At 38.3% G+C, this 14,722-nt stretch overlaps 2 protein-coding genes across 3 annotated transcripts in view; one reads left to right on the top strand and one right to left on the bottom strand.

Moving 5' to 3' along the window:
* st6gal2b (ST6 beta-galactosamide alpha-2,6-sialyltranferase 2b) overlaps positions 1 to 4,937 on the top strand; it is a 43,086-nt gene extending 38,149 nt beyond the window's left edge. The window contains exon 6 of the mRNA XM_084425775.1: positions 1,335 to 4,937. Coding sequence (XP_084281901.1) covers positions 1,335 to 1,582 — 248 coding nt within the window. The 3' untranslated portion in view covers positions 1,583 to 4,937. The remainder of the gene's footprint in view (positions 1 to 1,334) is intronic.
* Positions 1 to 14,722, bottom strand: part of tmtops2a (teleost multiple tissue opsin 2a) — a 50,087-nt gene that overhangs the window by 4,078 nt on the left and 31,287 nt on the right. For both annotated transcript variants that reach the window (XM_084425776.1, XM_084425777.1), the window contains exons 2-3: positions 9,690 to 10,015; positions 4,988 to 5,221 (exon numbers count right to left, since the gene is read on the bottom strand). In XM_084425776.1, coding sequence (XP_084281902.1) covers positions 4,988 to 5,221; positions 9,690 to 10,015 — 560 coding nt within the window. The remainder of the gene's footprint in view (positions 1 to 4,987; positions 5,222 to 9,689; positions 10,016 to 14,722) is intronic.

Below are 14,722 nucleotides of genomic sequence, written 5' to 3'. Positions count from 1 at the left end.
TACATTTTTTGAAAATTTGACTAAAATAATTGTCTATGGTATTTTTGACTCAAGTGGTCCTGACTGAAATCACTTTGAACATTTAATGAATGGCAGTTTATGAAAATGTTTTATTAAGGCAACGTATGTTACACAATACAGATATATATTACTACAGTGATATTTAACCCGTCCATTATTGCTGTGGAAAAAATTGCGCTTTTTGGGGTTATTCATGGTCTGTTAAAAGTACCTTGTTGATGCTTTTACACTTTTAAATGTCCTTTTAATGTTCGATGATTCGAAGGGTGAGTAGAATAATGTCATCTCATTGTACCCATAAAAAAAAAAAAGAGAGAATTATTGTGTTCATAGAGCGAGCCTTTCACTGATTGTTTACAGCTTAACGGAAGTTACACCCATAATTCATGCAAAGCGTCATGGGCGTAGGAATAAGGTGGATATGATGTATGTTTACAGTTACAGTACACAAAAGATTGTGTGAGGAACAAACTTAAATGCAAGTCATTATTCACTGATAATATTTCCCTCTGGTTCCTTTCATTCTTCGCTTGGGGTAAATAGTTCAAAATACCTTTGCAGCAGTATACTATTAGCAAACATCCGACGCTGCTATAGGAGCAGCGTTTAGGTGAATATGTAAATATATGCTGCACACCTTCCTCTCAATAACAAAATAACACAACAAAAGTGACAGCAGAGAAAACAGCAGTTAAGAAAGCATCTGATTATAGTGATGTGAATATGTTTGCATCAGCTGTGCAATTCAGCACTCCAGTCAAGTCACATTTATTTAACATTTTTCTTTAAAACAAGCAGATTTACAGTATTAAACAGTGTCAGTGTCACTTTCAATTAGAATTACAACTTCAGTTTCTACTATAAAGCAATTATTCAGTGTGTTCATGTTTTACTCGCATCTAACCTCGACAAAATGAACAGAATAAATTAACCAGTGAAGATTAAACCTACCTATTTTGTAATCGCCACGGATCAATGGTCGTTCAAAAGTGTTTACCATCTGAAGCAAAATTTTCTGGAAAGTTTGCTTTGGCAAGCTGTTTCGAACTCACGAAATGAAACCCAAACAAACTTCATTTTGGCCTAATTTTGTTTGAAATGACGTCAAGATTTTTTTTTTTTTTTTTTAACTATTATGAAATATTTTAATAATTAAACCCTAAATATGAATGAGCAGATCGTACAAAAATAAGAAGTCATATGAATGAGAATGTTCGAATTCATATATTTACAGATTGTGTCCTGTTTAACTGTATTCCATTTATTATAATGAATATATCAACTTTATGTGTATCTGTGTGTTTATGTGACAGGTATCGTCCTGATGATGAACCTTTGTGAGGAGGTCCATGTGTATGAGTATATTCCTTCTATGAGAAAAACTGATCTGTGCCATTACCATGAGAAGTATTATGATGCAGCCTGCACATTTGGGGCATACCACCCTCTGCTTTATGAGAAACTGCTTGTTAAGCGCATGAGCACATCTTTTGAAGAGGACCTCAAGAAAAAGGGAAAGGTCACACTGCCAGGATTCAGTAAGATCAACTGTCCACTGTGATTTAAAGACATATCACAGTACAAACCCATCTGATCTAAACTAACGCAGACTTCTGTCATCTAATAGGGGTTTTACATATAGTTTTTATAACAATCTGAGACAAGACATTGTAATGAGGAGGATAATTAACAGCACTTTCACAGAAGTCTTGATGGGAGGCTTCATCTCATATGGCCCTTATACTAAAAGACTGGCAACATATTCAGAACTGACCTCAATTCACAGATGCTGTGAATACAAAACATATTTGTGATGCAGGACAAGACGAGAGTTTCAAAGTAAATTCTCAATTTACTTGGACAGCTACTGAAATTAGCACAAAGATTGTTAATATAAGGATCCACTTACAATATTTCCTGAGTGGAATCAAATTCTAGTTTGTGTTCTAATTATAACAAAGAAAAAAAGTGTGAAGAGAGGATTGAATAACGTTGGGATTTTTTTTTTAATCATTGTCATTAAAGGTGCAGTGTGTAATATTTAGGAGGATCTGTTGACAGAAATGCAATATCATATACATAACTATGTTTTCAGTGGTGTATAAAGACCTTACTTAATGAGCCGTTATGTTTTTGTTACCTTAGAATGAGCTATTTCTATCTACATACACCGCGGGTCCCCTTACATAGAAATAGCCATTTTGCGCCGACATGTTTCTGCAGTAGCCCTAAACGGACAAACGCGTTTCATCACAATGCTGTTCTTCATGTAAATAAGCTAGCTAAAGTTAGCGAATAAAACACTGATACAATGATGAACAAGTAACAATAATATTCGCAATAACATATCAATTTACTGAATAATTAAGTAAACCTAAATTCTTAATTTATTTTTTAAAGAAACCTCATTGCTTAACTAGCTACTCTCTGCTGTCTCACGCCCGTTTCACACATACTCCGTGTGCAGTGCGGGTGCGGTGCGTGTTGCAGTGCGTATGCAGTGCAGGAGCAGCACATGCAATAGTGCTTTCACATATGCTGCGTTTGCAGTGCGTAACTGATCCGCTGCTGTAGGCTATAACACAAATACATACTCGCTATTTGTATTTCAAATCCGGAAGTTATCAGCAACTTTTATTTAAAAAAAAGTTTTTTGTCAGCATTGCAATTCTCTTTGTACACATATACACTCTTTAATAGACGTATTCACGTTTAAACACAATTTAAACAACATATTATTAAATGCATTACTTCTATATAATTATATATTAAGTTGCTCAAGCAAGTGGTAAAATATTTTACCATGTACAGATATTAAAATCGAATAGCCTACATACATTTTAAATTAAAAATTAAAATTGACAAAAACAGCAGACTCATACCCTTTCTTTTGCATAATTTAAATCTTTATAATAAACCTTGCATGTCACAAAGAACTTGTTTTTCCACCTCCACGAATGAGACGAGTGTTGTTCATTATGCCTTGTTGAAGCAAATTGTATTTTCCCTTGATTTACCCGCGGTCTTAACGTCTCAGCATTGCGATATCTTTGCACATTTCACTCTTTAATAGACGTGTGCACGTTTAAACACAATTTAAACAACGTCAGCCTATTATTCAATGCATTACTTGTACTTAAGTTGCTCAAGCAAGTGGTCAAATATTTAACCATGTACAAATATTAAAATCGAATAGCCTACATTTTAAATTTAAACTTAAAATTGACAATAACAGCAGACTCATACCCTTTCTTTTGCATAATTTAAATCTTAATACAATAAATCTTGCATGTCAAAACTTGTTTTTCCACCACCACGCATGTGACAAGTGTTGTTCATTATGTCGCCTTGTTGAGGTAAATTGTAGCTTTCCTTGCTTTACCAAAAACGTAGTATTTAATTAAATACATTTATGGTGAGATTTACTAAATTTTATTTAATTAATCGCATTTATGGTGAAATTACTACATTTTCAGGTCAATCTGTGTTCATTTTCATCACGCAACATGCGCTGTCACTTTAATTCAGCGTTTGCAGCACAGCAAAAATAGACTCGGTGCGGAAACGATCTCTGCACTGCTGTATACGCACCGCAACTGGAACGGATCGACGGACTGCAACCGCATGCAGTGTGAAAGCTCTAACCTGATAACATGGGTACGGAAAAAAATACGCACCGCATACGCACTGCAAACGGAGTATGTGTGAAACGGGCGTCAGACGACGACATTTTTTCCTGTCAGTCACCGTAACTTCAGTTGGTTGCAATTCGCAACCTCACCACTAGATGTCGCTAAAAATTACACAGTGCACCTTTAAGGCTGCTCACATATTGTAAAGGATGATTACCTTGTTTTATTTGAATGTTTAATGTGGTTAGTGGAAAGAGATTTCTTATTTCTGTGCTGTTCTCATAATGTTTTGTGGTAAATTTTGATTAAATCTTTTGCACTTCTCATCAATTAGATGAAACTTTTAAAGCTGTTATTATATTATAGAGCCAAGATAATTGGATTTTTACTGTAGATAATTGAGAAATGTTTTTATTTATTTTTATTTTATTTAAATTTCATAAATTACTATGAATACTACTGACAGATCTCTCTGAGAAGCTGGACTCATGTGCATATCATTTCTACTATCCTTTTTTATCTACTTGTTGCTCTATGTAATTAAAAACTTGGTATATGTATTTTAAAAACCTGCAATGTATTTTCACAGAAAGAAAGTTTTGTTTTAAGCTGCACCAATACTTATCTGCTGATATTGTCTAAAGAACTCACATTTTAATAGGGCAGTGGTCGGCAACCTATGGCACCTATTTACCGAGGGTTAATCACTGGCACGAAAGCAAAAGAGAGGTGTATTTATTTCATTCAGATAAAATACCTCGTAACTGCATACAGATGTAAATGGTGTAAATGGAACAATTTTACCAAACCGGATAGCCATCTGATAATTTAATACGCATGCATGACCTGGTATAAATAGGCCCTTTGGAAATCTGTTCTTCAAAGTCTAATTTAAACCTGAAAACAAACAAACTAAAGGATTTATGAAAAATTGCTTCAGGAATATTTAAGGTTCTGTTCTAAGGTTCTATTTCTATGTTAGCTATTATGAATATTTAAAATGTGTTTATGTGGGGTGGGGGTTGTGGCACAGTGATTAACTCAGAAACGTAAAAATGGCACTTCATGACTAAAAGGTTGCCGACCAAGGGTTTAATATTATTTATAATTTCTTACAATCATTCCAGTACTTGATATTGTTACTTCTATTGGGTGGTAATTTGTTCTTCATTGTTGTGGATGTAAGTTTTTACTGAGTAAAGACAATGAAATCAATGTATTTAGTGGAAGGAATGTTAATTTAAGCACCCACGTGGATATATGATATACATTGAGAAATATAAGAAAACATATCCTATGATTCAGTGCTAAATAAAAAGTTGGAAATGTCTAACCTGTTTGTTCATAAGGATGTAAATAAGAGGGTTGATGACTGTGCTGCTTTTGGCAAGGAGGGACGGCACCACGCTCGCAATGGGTGTGATGATCCCCGGATGTCCAAACGTAGCCATCATTGCAACAACCCCATAAGGCATCCAGCAAAAAAGGTAGCACACCACTGTAGTGATGACCATAAATAAAATGTGGTACTCTCTCCGTCTTGCTGCTGTCTTCCTGATTCGCCCTACCTGAGGAAAAACATGTAAATTAGATTGTATTTTTTGTTTGCAGCAGCAGATGATTCAGAACTAGTCTTCAGGATACGCAAATCCCTCAAGAAAGAATTTCCGATCCACTATAGAATGAATCTACATTGTGGTTTAGAGAGGAACCACTGACTCATCAGGTTCATGACCATAATTTATTGATATTTATAAGATTTAAGCAATTTCACATATTTATGAGTGTATGAAAAGATAAAGTAAAATGCATTCCAAATATAATGAACCACATTTAACAAATTGTTATAGGTTCTTCGTTATGTTAATGCACAATGTTTTATGTTCACTTTTAAAAGCTAGAATCTAGATATAAAGGTTCTTTATTGGCATTGATGGTTCCATGAAGAACCTTCAACATCCAATGAACCTTTCCGTTATACAAAAGGTTATATGATAGTGTGCTCTGTGCTCTGTTAGTGTGGTTCATTTGAATAAGTGTTGAACCGAACCCTGGTGCTCACCAAACAAGCAGACCAAGACCCCTGAAAAGATGCGTCTCGGTCCACTTCCATATGAACTCTGGTGCGGTCCGAATTAAATATGAACGCAACATAGACCAAAGACATGTAAACGACCCAAAAGTGGGACATTATGTCACAAGATGCGACCCTAAAAAGGACAGAATGCTCAAGCATACCAGTTTTTTTCTCGTCATAGTCGCGATGTTGCCCATCTCAGTTCGGTTCAGGCATCAGAACAGCGTCTCCTTGCAGCAGATCCTCGTTTGTGTGTGTGACGGAGGGATTCCTGCCGCTGTTCTGACTCCTTTACACATTTTATAAGCTCTTCGAGAGTTCTCAGCTGTTTAAAATACCATCATATATAGGCCACGCACATACAATGAGCGCATTTAGCCCAGCATACAGCATTGGTTTGGATGTTCGGTAAGTTCCGTCATGAAATAGTATACGTATAATAAAAGCCGACCAATCAGGATGTGAACATATCCCATTGACTTTATGTTCCGTATCTTTAGGTTCAAATGCTAAGCGGACCAGGATTAAATGTTTTTTGTTTTGTTTTTTGGTCTGGACCAAACGAACCAAGTGAACCGAACTACAAGTGTGAACACCCTTAAAGGTTCCTTCTTTGGCATTGCAGTGAAAACCCCCTTTTGGAAACTTTATTTTTAGCACTGACTTATCAAAAAAATAAATAATAATAATTAGCGTAGAGAGTGTGGATTCCAGATATCACTGACTTAAACATAATTTGAGGCGGTTTAAACTTTATCTGGAGTCTGAGATACTGACCAAAGTTTAAACTAAGAGAGACATAGTTTAATTCCAAAAAGGATTGTAAACAGCACTGCAGGCAATAGTTTTGAGTTGTGAAATCTGACTTTTTTAAACTCCTTACCCTGTTATGTACGGAGCCCCCCTAGTCCCACTTTGGCAAAAAAAAATTATTATAACTATCTTGTGGCCTCAAGAAAGTAACTCGTGGCCTCAAGATAGTAACTCGTGGCCTCAAGATAGTAACTCGTGGCCTCAAGATAGTATATCGTGGCCTCAAGATACTAACTCGTGGCCTCAAGATAGTAACTCGTGGCCTCAAGATAGTATATCTCGTGGCCTCAAGATAGTAACCCGTGGCCTCAAGATAGTAACTCGTGGCCTCAAGATAGTATCTCGTGGCCTCAAGATAGTAACTCGTGGCCTCAAGATACTAACTCGTGGCCACGAGAAAGTAAGTTTTTTTCAAGGCGAACGTTCCTTTTAATGTTTCCATGGCGACGCGTCACGCGATGCACCGCAGCCACAATAATACTGTATGACAGATGTGTCGCTTTTATTTCGCTTTTCCTTTTTTATTCAAAATATTCACAAACTTGCTTACCATGTCATCAACTAGCCCCTGAGAGTACGGCGCCACATTTAGAATGTTCAGTGCTGCCAGATTCAAACTGTGCTTTCGCGCATTGGCTGGCGCTGAGCCAGAGTCGGACGCGTTCAGCGCTGTCATCACAACTAAGCAGTTTTTTCAACTTCATAATGTTTATTTTTGGTTTCAGATATTTAAATACATAAGCACGAGTAAAACAATACATTTGGAGTTTGTAAAACACACTGATGTCTGTGAAGCAGCAATAACAATCTATTCAAATATATTTTGCCGACATGTGTTATTCATATTAGACAAACATAGTGCAAGACAAGGAACTATAAAGTTACTCTATTCTTCTCAGTTCACCGGCCACTTTCTTGCATTTATTTCGGGAGAAACTGATGAATTTACGTGCTGTAAATCCGACTGACAGGACAACATTGCAGCGCCCATCTCATGTTATTATAGATCAAGATTATTTATAAAGGTTTTTAAACGAGCCAGAGTCGGACGCGTTCAGCGCTGTCATCACAACTAAGCAGTTTTTCAACTTCATAATGTTTATTTTTGGTTTCAGATATTTAAATACATAAGCACGAGTAAAACAATACATTTGGAGTTTGTAAAACACACTGATGTCTGTGGAAGCAGCAATAACAATCTATTCAAATATAATTTGCCGACATGTGTTATTCATATTAGACAAACATAGAGGGTTTTCACGACGCGTCATCAATCCGGAAGTCGGCCATTTTGGAGGTACTGAACGTAAACAGTGCCATTGAACTGAACGGACTCGCAAATTTGGCTGATTATTGCTTCTGAAAAATGGTCAAGTTTTGGTCTGTACTCATCGGTCGCACCGAGAAAAAACATTTCTAGTTCTATAGACTGCCGAAAGTTAAAGAGAAGAGTGCAAAAAACTGATGAAAGATGGCGTTTGTGGTTGAGAGGCACAGCATCAGCCACATGTGTAAATGAAGCGTTAACTATGGCTAAAATTTTGACGTATAATAGTTAACTATGGGTACATACACACTGTCAATCCGATTATCTTTGTATCCGATTGGAATATGATCTAAAATGATGTCCAGACTCCACACTGTATTGCAACTGTTCAGAACCGATTTGTGTGTCCACGCAGCTCTTTGACAATACGGCAATGATGTTGCGTTGATGGAGAGGTTTGCATTTGCAATATAAATGTTTTCTTATTTAAATTTTACAATATGGAAATGTATAGCCGCCGCGTTGGACTACTGTGTCTCGAGCTGCAGAACTGTAGGAGGCTGGTAGGTTACTGTATGCACAACTCTTTTTCATCCGCGCCGGTTTCAAAATACTTTTCAAAAATAATAATTTTCTGCTCGTCCGGCACTTTGCATCAACACAACCTTGTTTCGGCAGCGACTTTCAGCATGTTCCCTATAACAACGTCTGATGTTTATATTTTACGTGGCGTGAGAAAGTCACATAAACCACGAGAAAGAGCGTTCAGACTGGTGGATTTCCTGATATGTGATTTGAATAGGATATTAAACCACATATGGATGTAGCTTGAAACCGATTTCATGTGCTTTTTTTGGACTGACAATCTGAACGTAGCCAGTGTCGGGATACGAAAAAGAAGTAACGTTAAGGACTAACGTTAGAGAAGCTAGCTCGTTCAGATCTTTACCACATATTACCTTAAGTTTGTCAAAATTTTGAGCTCTTTCCTGCTTACCAAGTCCTTCTCTATATGATTTCGCAGCTTCCATGTGTTTTTCCCGTGGTTTAGACATCAGAAATGAGTGTAACAATGTGTTCAATAGTACATAAACAGTGCAATCCATGCCGTTGTTTACATCCGAGTACCTCCAATATGGCCGCGCATCCGGGTAACTGACCAAATCGTGACGTAGGTGAAAACCCTCTATAGTGCAAGACAAGGAACTATAAAGTTTACTCTATTCTTCTCAGTTCACCGGCAACTTTCTTGCATTTATTTCGGGAGAAACTGATGAATTCACGTGCTGTAAATCCGACGGACAACATTGCAGCGCCAGCGCCCATCATGTTATTACGTTATAGATTAAGATTATTTATAAAGGTTTTTAAACGACTAAACACACTCACTTACACGTATGTGAGAATCGGAATATCAGATAGGCTAGTTGATGACATGGTAAGCAAGTTTGTGAATATTTTGAATAAAAAAGGAAAAGCGAAATAAAAGCGACACATCTTTCATACAGTATTATTGTGGCTGCGGTGTATCGCGTGACGCGTCGCCATGGAAACATTAACATGGAAATGTTCGCCTTGAAAAAACTCACTTTCTCGTGGCCACGAGTTAGTATCTTGAGGCCACGAGTTACTATCTTGAGGCCACGAGATATACTATCTTGAGGCCACGAGTTAGTATCTTGAGGCCACGAGATACTATCTTGAGGCCACGAGTTACTATCTTGAGGCCACGAGTTACTATCTTGAGGCCACAAGATAGTTATAATAATTTTTTTTTGCCAAAGTGGGACTAGGGGGGCTCCGTAGTTATGTAGAAATTTTACACACATAATTATATTGTAATATTAACTTTGAATTGATATGTTTTGATGGAATTTACCTGTTTGACAGCACAGAGGAGCCGACTGTAACAATACACCATGACCAGCACGGGGAGTCCCAAACAAAAAATGAACAGGCAGATGATATAGGAATGTGACTGGGGGGTGTTGGCGGTCCATGTGACCGAACAGCTGGTTCCTGCCCCTTCCAGTCCATAGCTACTCCAGCCCAGCAGTGGGGGAACCGTCCAGAACAGTGAGTAGAGCCAGGAACCCCCGACAGCCAACAAGGGTTTGCTGTAGTCTGGGGCTCTCTTGTTGTAAACAGTTAAAGTGCTGTAACGATCATACGAAAGGATTGCCAGAGAGATCAATGATACAATCCCTGTTAAAAAAATGAAAAGAGAAATTAGGCTTTATGCTCACAGTTAAACTACAGAGCCATAGTTAAATAGGAGGTTATTCAGACACTGCATATCTGTTATTATTTAGCATCGGGCTTTAAAACTATCATGTGATATAATGTATGATCAAGAGCATGTAATATCCTATATGAATTATTATAATAACATTAATTTATTCCCTCCTAATGCCAAAATCACAAATATGATGATTACCTCATGAGGGACCCCCTTTCTAAAATATAAAGAATGTTAAATATGTATATGATCAATACTGTTCCAAAGCAATTTTAGAGAGAATATTCCTTTAGAAATTACAGTGATGAGCAGTGTTGGGGAAAGTGACTTTTAAAAGTAATGCATTACAAAATTGCTTTACTCCCTAAAAGAGTAACTTAAGCCGAGTTCAGACTGCACGATTTTAGCCCCGATTTTGGCTCGCCGACAGGTTTTGAGAAATCGCCGACAAATGCCCGAAATCACAGGCAAATCGGTGCTCGTTCACGCGAGTGACAATCACGCAGTGTGAATGAGCAAAGACGCGATCTGAGAGAATCACCGACGAGTCGCCGACACCCGTGAGATATTTGGCATGCTAAATATCTGGACCTGTCGGCGATTCAAAATCCTGCTGTGTGAAAAGTGTTCTGACTGAAAACTACATCGGCGATGACTGACAGCCAATGAGAGAGCAAGATACAGAGCAGCGGGGAGTTCGGGGAGGAGTTATAGACCAGAATATTAGTATTTTAATAGATATATTTACAATTATATCAAACAGAAACAAAGCACAAACATTTGCTTGACCAGCAGCACATTGCAAAATTATTTATTTACCCACAACTCTCTTTGCAGAACACACAGTCCATGCTCCCCTCGTCTTCCTAACCATTTCCTCCTGCATAAACTGTTTATTTTTCTCCTTTTTGCTGCAAATCAGCGCACAGACAATTTGGATCGCAATCTTCTTGCAGGCTATCATTTTTAATAACAATTTCAGTCTTGCGAGAGCTCCGGTCTCACGCACGCGTGATCTTGCGTTATTTCCTTATCACTTCTCGCGTGTGTTTGGTTGTGAAACGTAGTTTGCGGACCAGACAGAAGTTGTCTGCGATTCTTTCTTTTGTAAAGTCATGCAGTGTGAAACCCCCTGCCGCTGATCCATCGTGCAGTGTGAACACACCAGCAGCTGAATGTTACCCCAGATAGTCATGCAGTGTGAAAAGAACAGTGACCCAACAACTTTGAAAATCGTGCAGTGTGAACTTGGCATTAGTTACTTTTTAAGGAACATAATGTATTACATTATTTTTCATTTAAAAAATGAAATGAATAGGCCTCAGGCTGAATGAAATGCAAAGTCCTGTACATTATGGCACACCATTCTGGATTGCAGAAGAATTGGGCAGGAGAAGAAAGTTCAACACTCTTTCTTCTAAAAAAAGAAAAAAGGAAACACAAATGTGATGTTTATCTAATGTCATTTTTGCTTATTAGTATGGATGAATTGGATCAGCAGCAAATACAGTGGTTAAACAGATTATATTAAACAAAGTATATTTGTGTAATTTAACATTTGATTATTGCAGGTTTGCATAATATTCTGAGTTTGCATTTCACTGTTTTTATTCATTTTAAGGAATACTGAATCTGTTTTTGTGCAAGTGAGATGAGTAAATGCATGTTCATATGACTACAATAAGCATCATGTTTAGACAGCACACCTCTGCAACATACTCCCGATTTCTCTCAACATGGGGACAGGAGAGCTTCCCAGTAAATGGGAAAACAAAGTAACTTGTGTTACTTATTTGAAAAAAGTAACTCAGATATTTTGTTGTAAATTTAAAAGTAATGCATTACTTTACAACAAAAAAAGTAATCTGATTACGTAACATCTCGGTTACATATGTAACCCTCGTACCCTGAAGGAGCTCCCTGTCGTGAGACTAGCACTGACGAAGGGCTAGGCTTAACGCAGGAATACCAAGGTACACTGGGAAGCATATCCCCGTGGAAATATGCAACACAATGCCTGCCCGCAGGGAGGTCTTACAGAATACACATATGACCCGAACGGGATGCATATGGAAAAAAACTGCCCGCAGGGTGGAAGTTTCAACCCCAGGGGTGGCAAGGTGGTCTTGCCAAGGCAAAGACACATGCTCAAAGAAACTTACCATGGAAATACACATGTTGGGGTTGCCCAATGGGGGAACCATGCACACGGAGGCACCTAGCCTGACACGAGGGCTGCCACTGACATGCACTCTGGTGTCGACATCAACAGTGCTGGAGTAAAATAACGCACCTATCCAGTCAGTGGAGTGGAATGGCGAAGCAAGCGATGACACTGAGCAGGTCCTAGTTACTGGCTAGTAGAAGCGAGTACACGGGAGGACACTGGCTCCACTCTGAGATTGTAGAATCTCACGAATGTGTTAGGTGTCGCCCAGCCTGCAGCTCTACAGATGTATGTTAGCGAGGCGCCATGTGCTAGAGCCCAGGAGGAAGCCACACACTTGGTGGAGTGTGCCTTCACTCCAAGGGGGCATGGCAGGCCCTGCGCTTGGTAAGCTAAGACAATGGGGTCCACTATCCAGTGAGACAGCCTCTGCTTGGAGAGAGCCTTTCCCTTCAGCTTCCCACCGAAACAGACAAAGAGCTGGTCTGAGGTCCTGAAACACTGTGTTCTGTCTACGTAAGCACGAAGGGCGTGTACTGGACAGAGCAGTGGCAAGGCTGGGTCTGCCTCCTCCGAGGGCAGCGCTTGCAGACCTGATCCCTGAAGGGAGTGGTGGGAACCTTGGGCACATATCCAGGCCAGGGTCTCAAGATCATGTGAGAGTTAACTGGCCCGAATTCCAGGCACGCTTCGCCAACCGAAAATGCCTGCAGGTCCCCTACCCTCTTGATGGAGGCCAAAGCAACCAGGAGCGCCATCTTCATAGAAAGGTATTTAAGCTTGACTGATTGCACTGATGTCACTGGCGAGACATCTTTAAAAAGACACGCCGCGTGCAGCTCTTTTAGAGAGGATAAAACTCAACAGCAGTGCTGAAACGCCCAGGGAGAAGACATACAGTGTTGGCAGATCACTGCACAGACCAGCAGCAGGAATGAGATCTCACTGGAACACGCCGTAACACCAACACCGCTGAAGAGTCGCTCGTCTCGTATCTCAGAACTCGTAGACAGCTTTGTAGTGGAGAGAAGTGAAGAAACACTCGGCTCCGAAACAGAAACATAATGCGAGGTTGCACGCGCAGCTCCTTATATACCCACGAGGTGGGGCGGAGTTGCGCTATGCAAATTCCGCAGACCCATGGCATTGTTTTGCCATTGGCTCGTTTTGTAAGACCTCGAAGGTGATAGGCTTCTAAGCGAAACCTCCATTCCGTCAGTCACTGACGTAACTCGTAATGACTGACTGAAAGGGAACTTGCGTTACTTGTAATGTGTAACCCCACTCTGGTGATGAGGAGAAAGTTCCTAGAAAGACAAAACAAAGGACTATTTTTCAATGTTTTTACAAGGAAGGAGAGATTAATGTTTACAAATAAATAAATAAATAAAAATTACAAACCTTTATGCACTATTTGTTTTTTTTATTTCTTCATGTTTGTCTTTATTTTTTAATGTTAAAAACTAGAAAAGCAAAATGAAATGATAACATCAATATTGTCACAATTATATTTAGTTTAGTTTGGTTTTCTGTCCTTGTGTTCATCTCCTGTCTGCGTGTTGCTATGGTTTCTGATTTAATTGTATTATCCTGTTCAGCTGAGTTCACCATGTTAACCTGTGTATTTAAGTTCCTGTGTTTGAATCTTAATTTATCTGGTATCGTCAGTGTTACGTGGTCATACTACTTTGCCAACCTGCCTTTATATGAGTTTGTTCTTTGAATCTTTATTATTAAAGACTAATTAGTATCTTGATCTTTATCGTCGTGCTTTGGACTTCCAAGAGTGTGACAAACATAGTAGGCCTACATGCTACTTTTTCCTCTTTTTTAACAATTTAAAATCCCTTAAAATAAAGAACCCCAAAACCACTGAACACCTAAAGTGAAACCCCTATTTGAATTAATTCACCTCTTGAACTTTAGGATAATAAATGATCAGGAAAATAAAATCAGCACCGGTCTGATAATAAAAGCAATTTAGTTTGAATGTCCATCTGCATTTATGTACATAAAAATGGATAAGATAAAGAATATTTCAGACAATGCACATAAATTCATTGCCTGAAAAAAAGCAAACATTATATAATAAAACATTTGGGTGTGTTGTGACATGTTAAGTAATTTGGAATAATTACAGGGAATAAAATACAATCTGCCTTTCTATTCACTTTGGCTTCCAAGAAAATAACTTAATGTCAAAGTGATGTTATGATTTAAGAAACAAAAATTAGAAATGACTCCCACGTACATATATTTTAACAAAGTGGGCTATTTCAAGCATAAAGTGGGAAAAAATCCCACAGTCCCATTTTGTTGCTTTTACATATTAATTAAAATGCCTTTAAGCAACATTCATTCACTGATGTTCTTCAAAGGGCAAGTGTGGAATATTTCAGACTGGGTGATGAGACATATCAAACATTTGTATGTAAATAAGTTCATTCATATCATGCCAAAACAGATTATTCTCCAACATTCAGATATGAAAATTCATTATGTACAT

The sequence above is a fragment of the Rutilus rutilus genome (assembly GCF_951802725.1).
Source record: "Rutilus rutilus genome assembly, chromosome: 12".
NCBI classification, from domain to species: Eukaryota; Metazoa; Chordata; class Actinopteri; order Cypriniformes; family Leuciscidae; genus Rutilus; species Rutilus rutilus.
The sequence above is the reverse complement of the archived record's forward strand: the minus strand, read 5'-3'. Positions and strand labels throughout refer to the sequence as shown.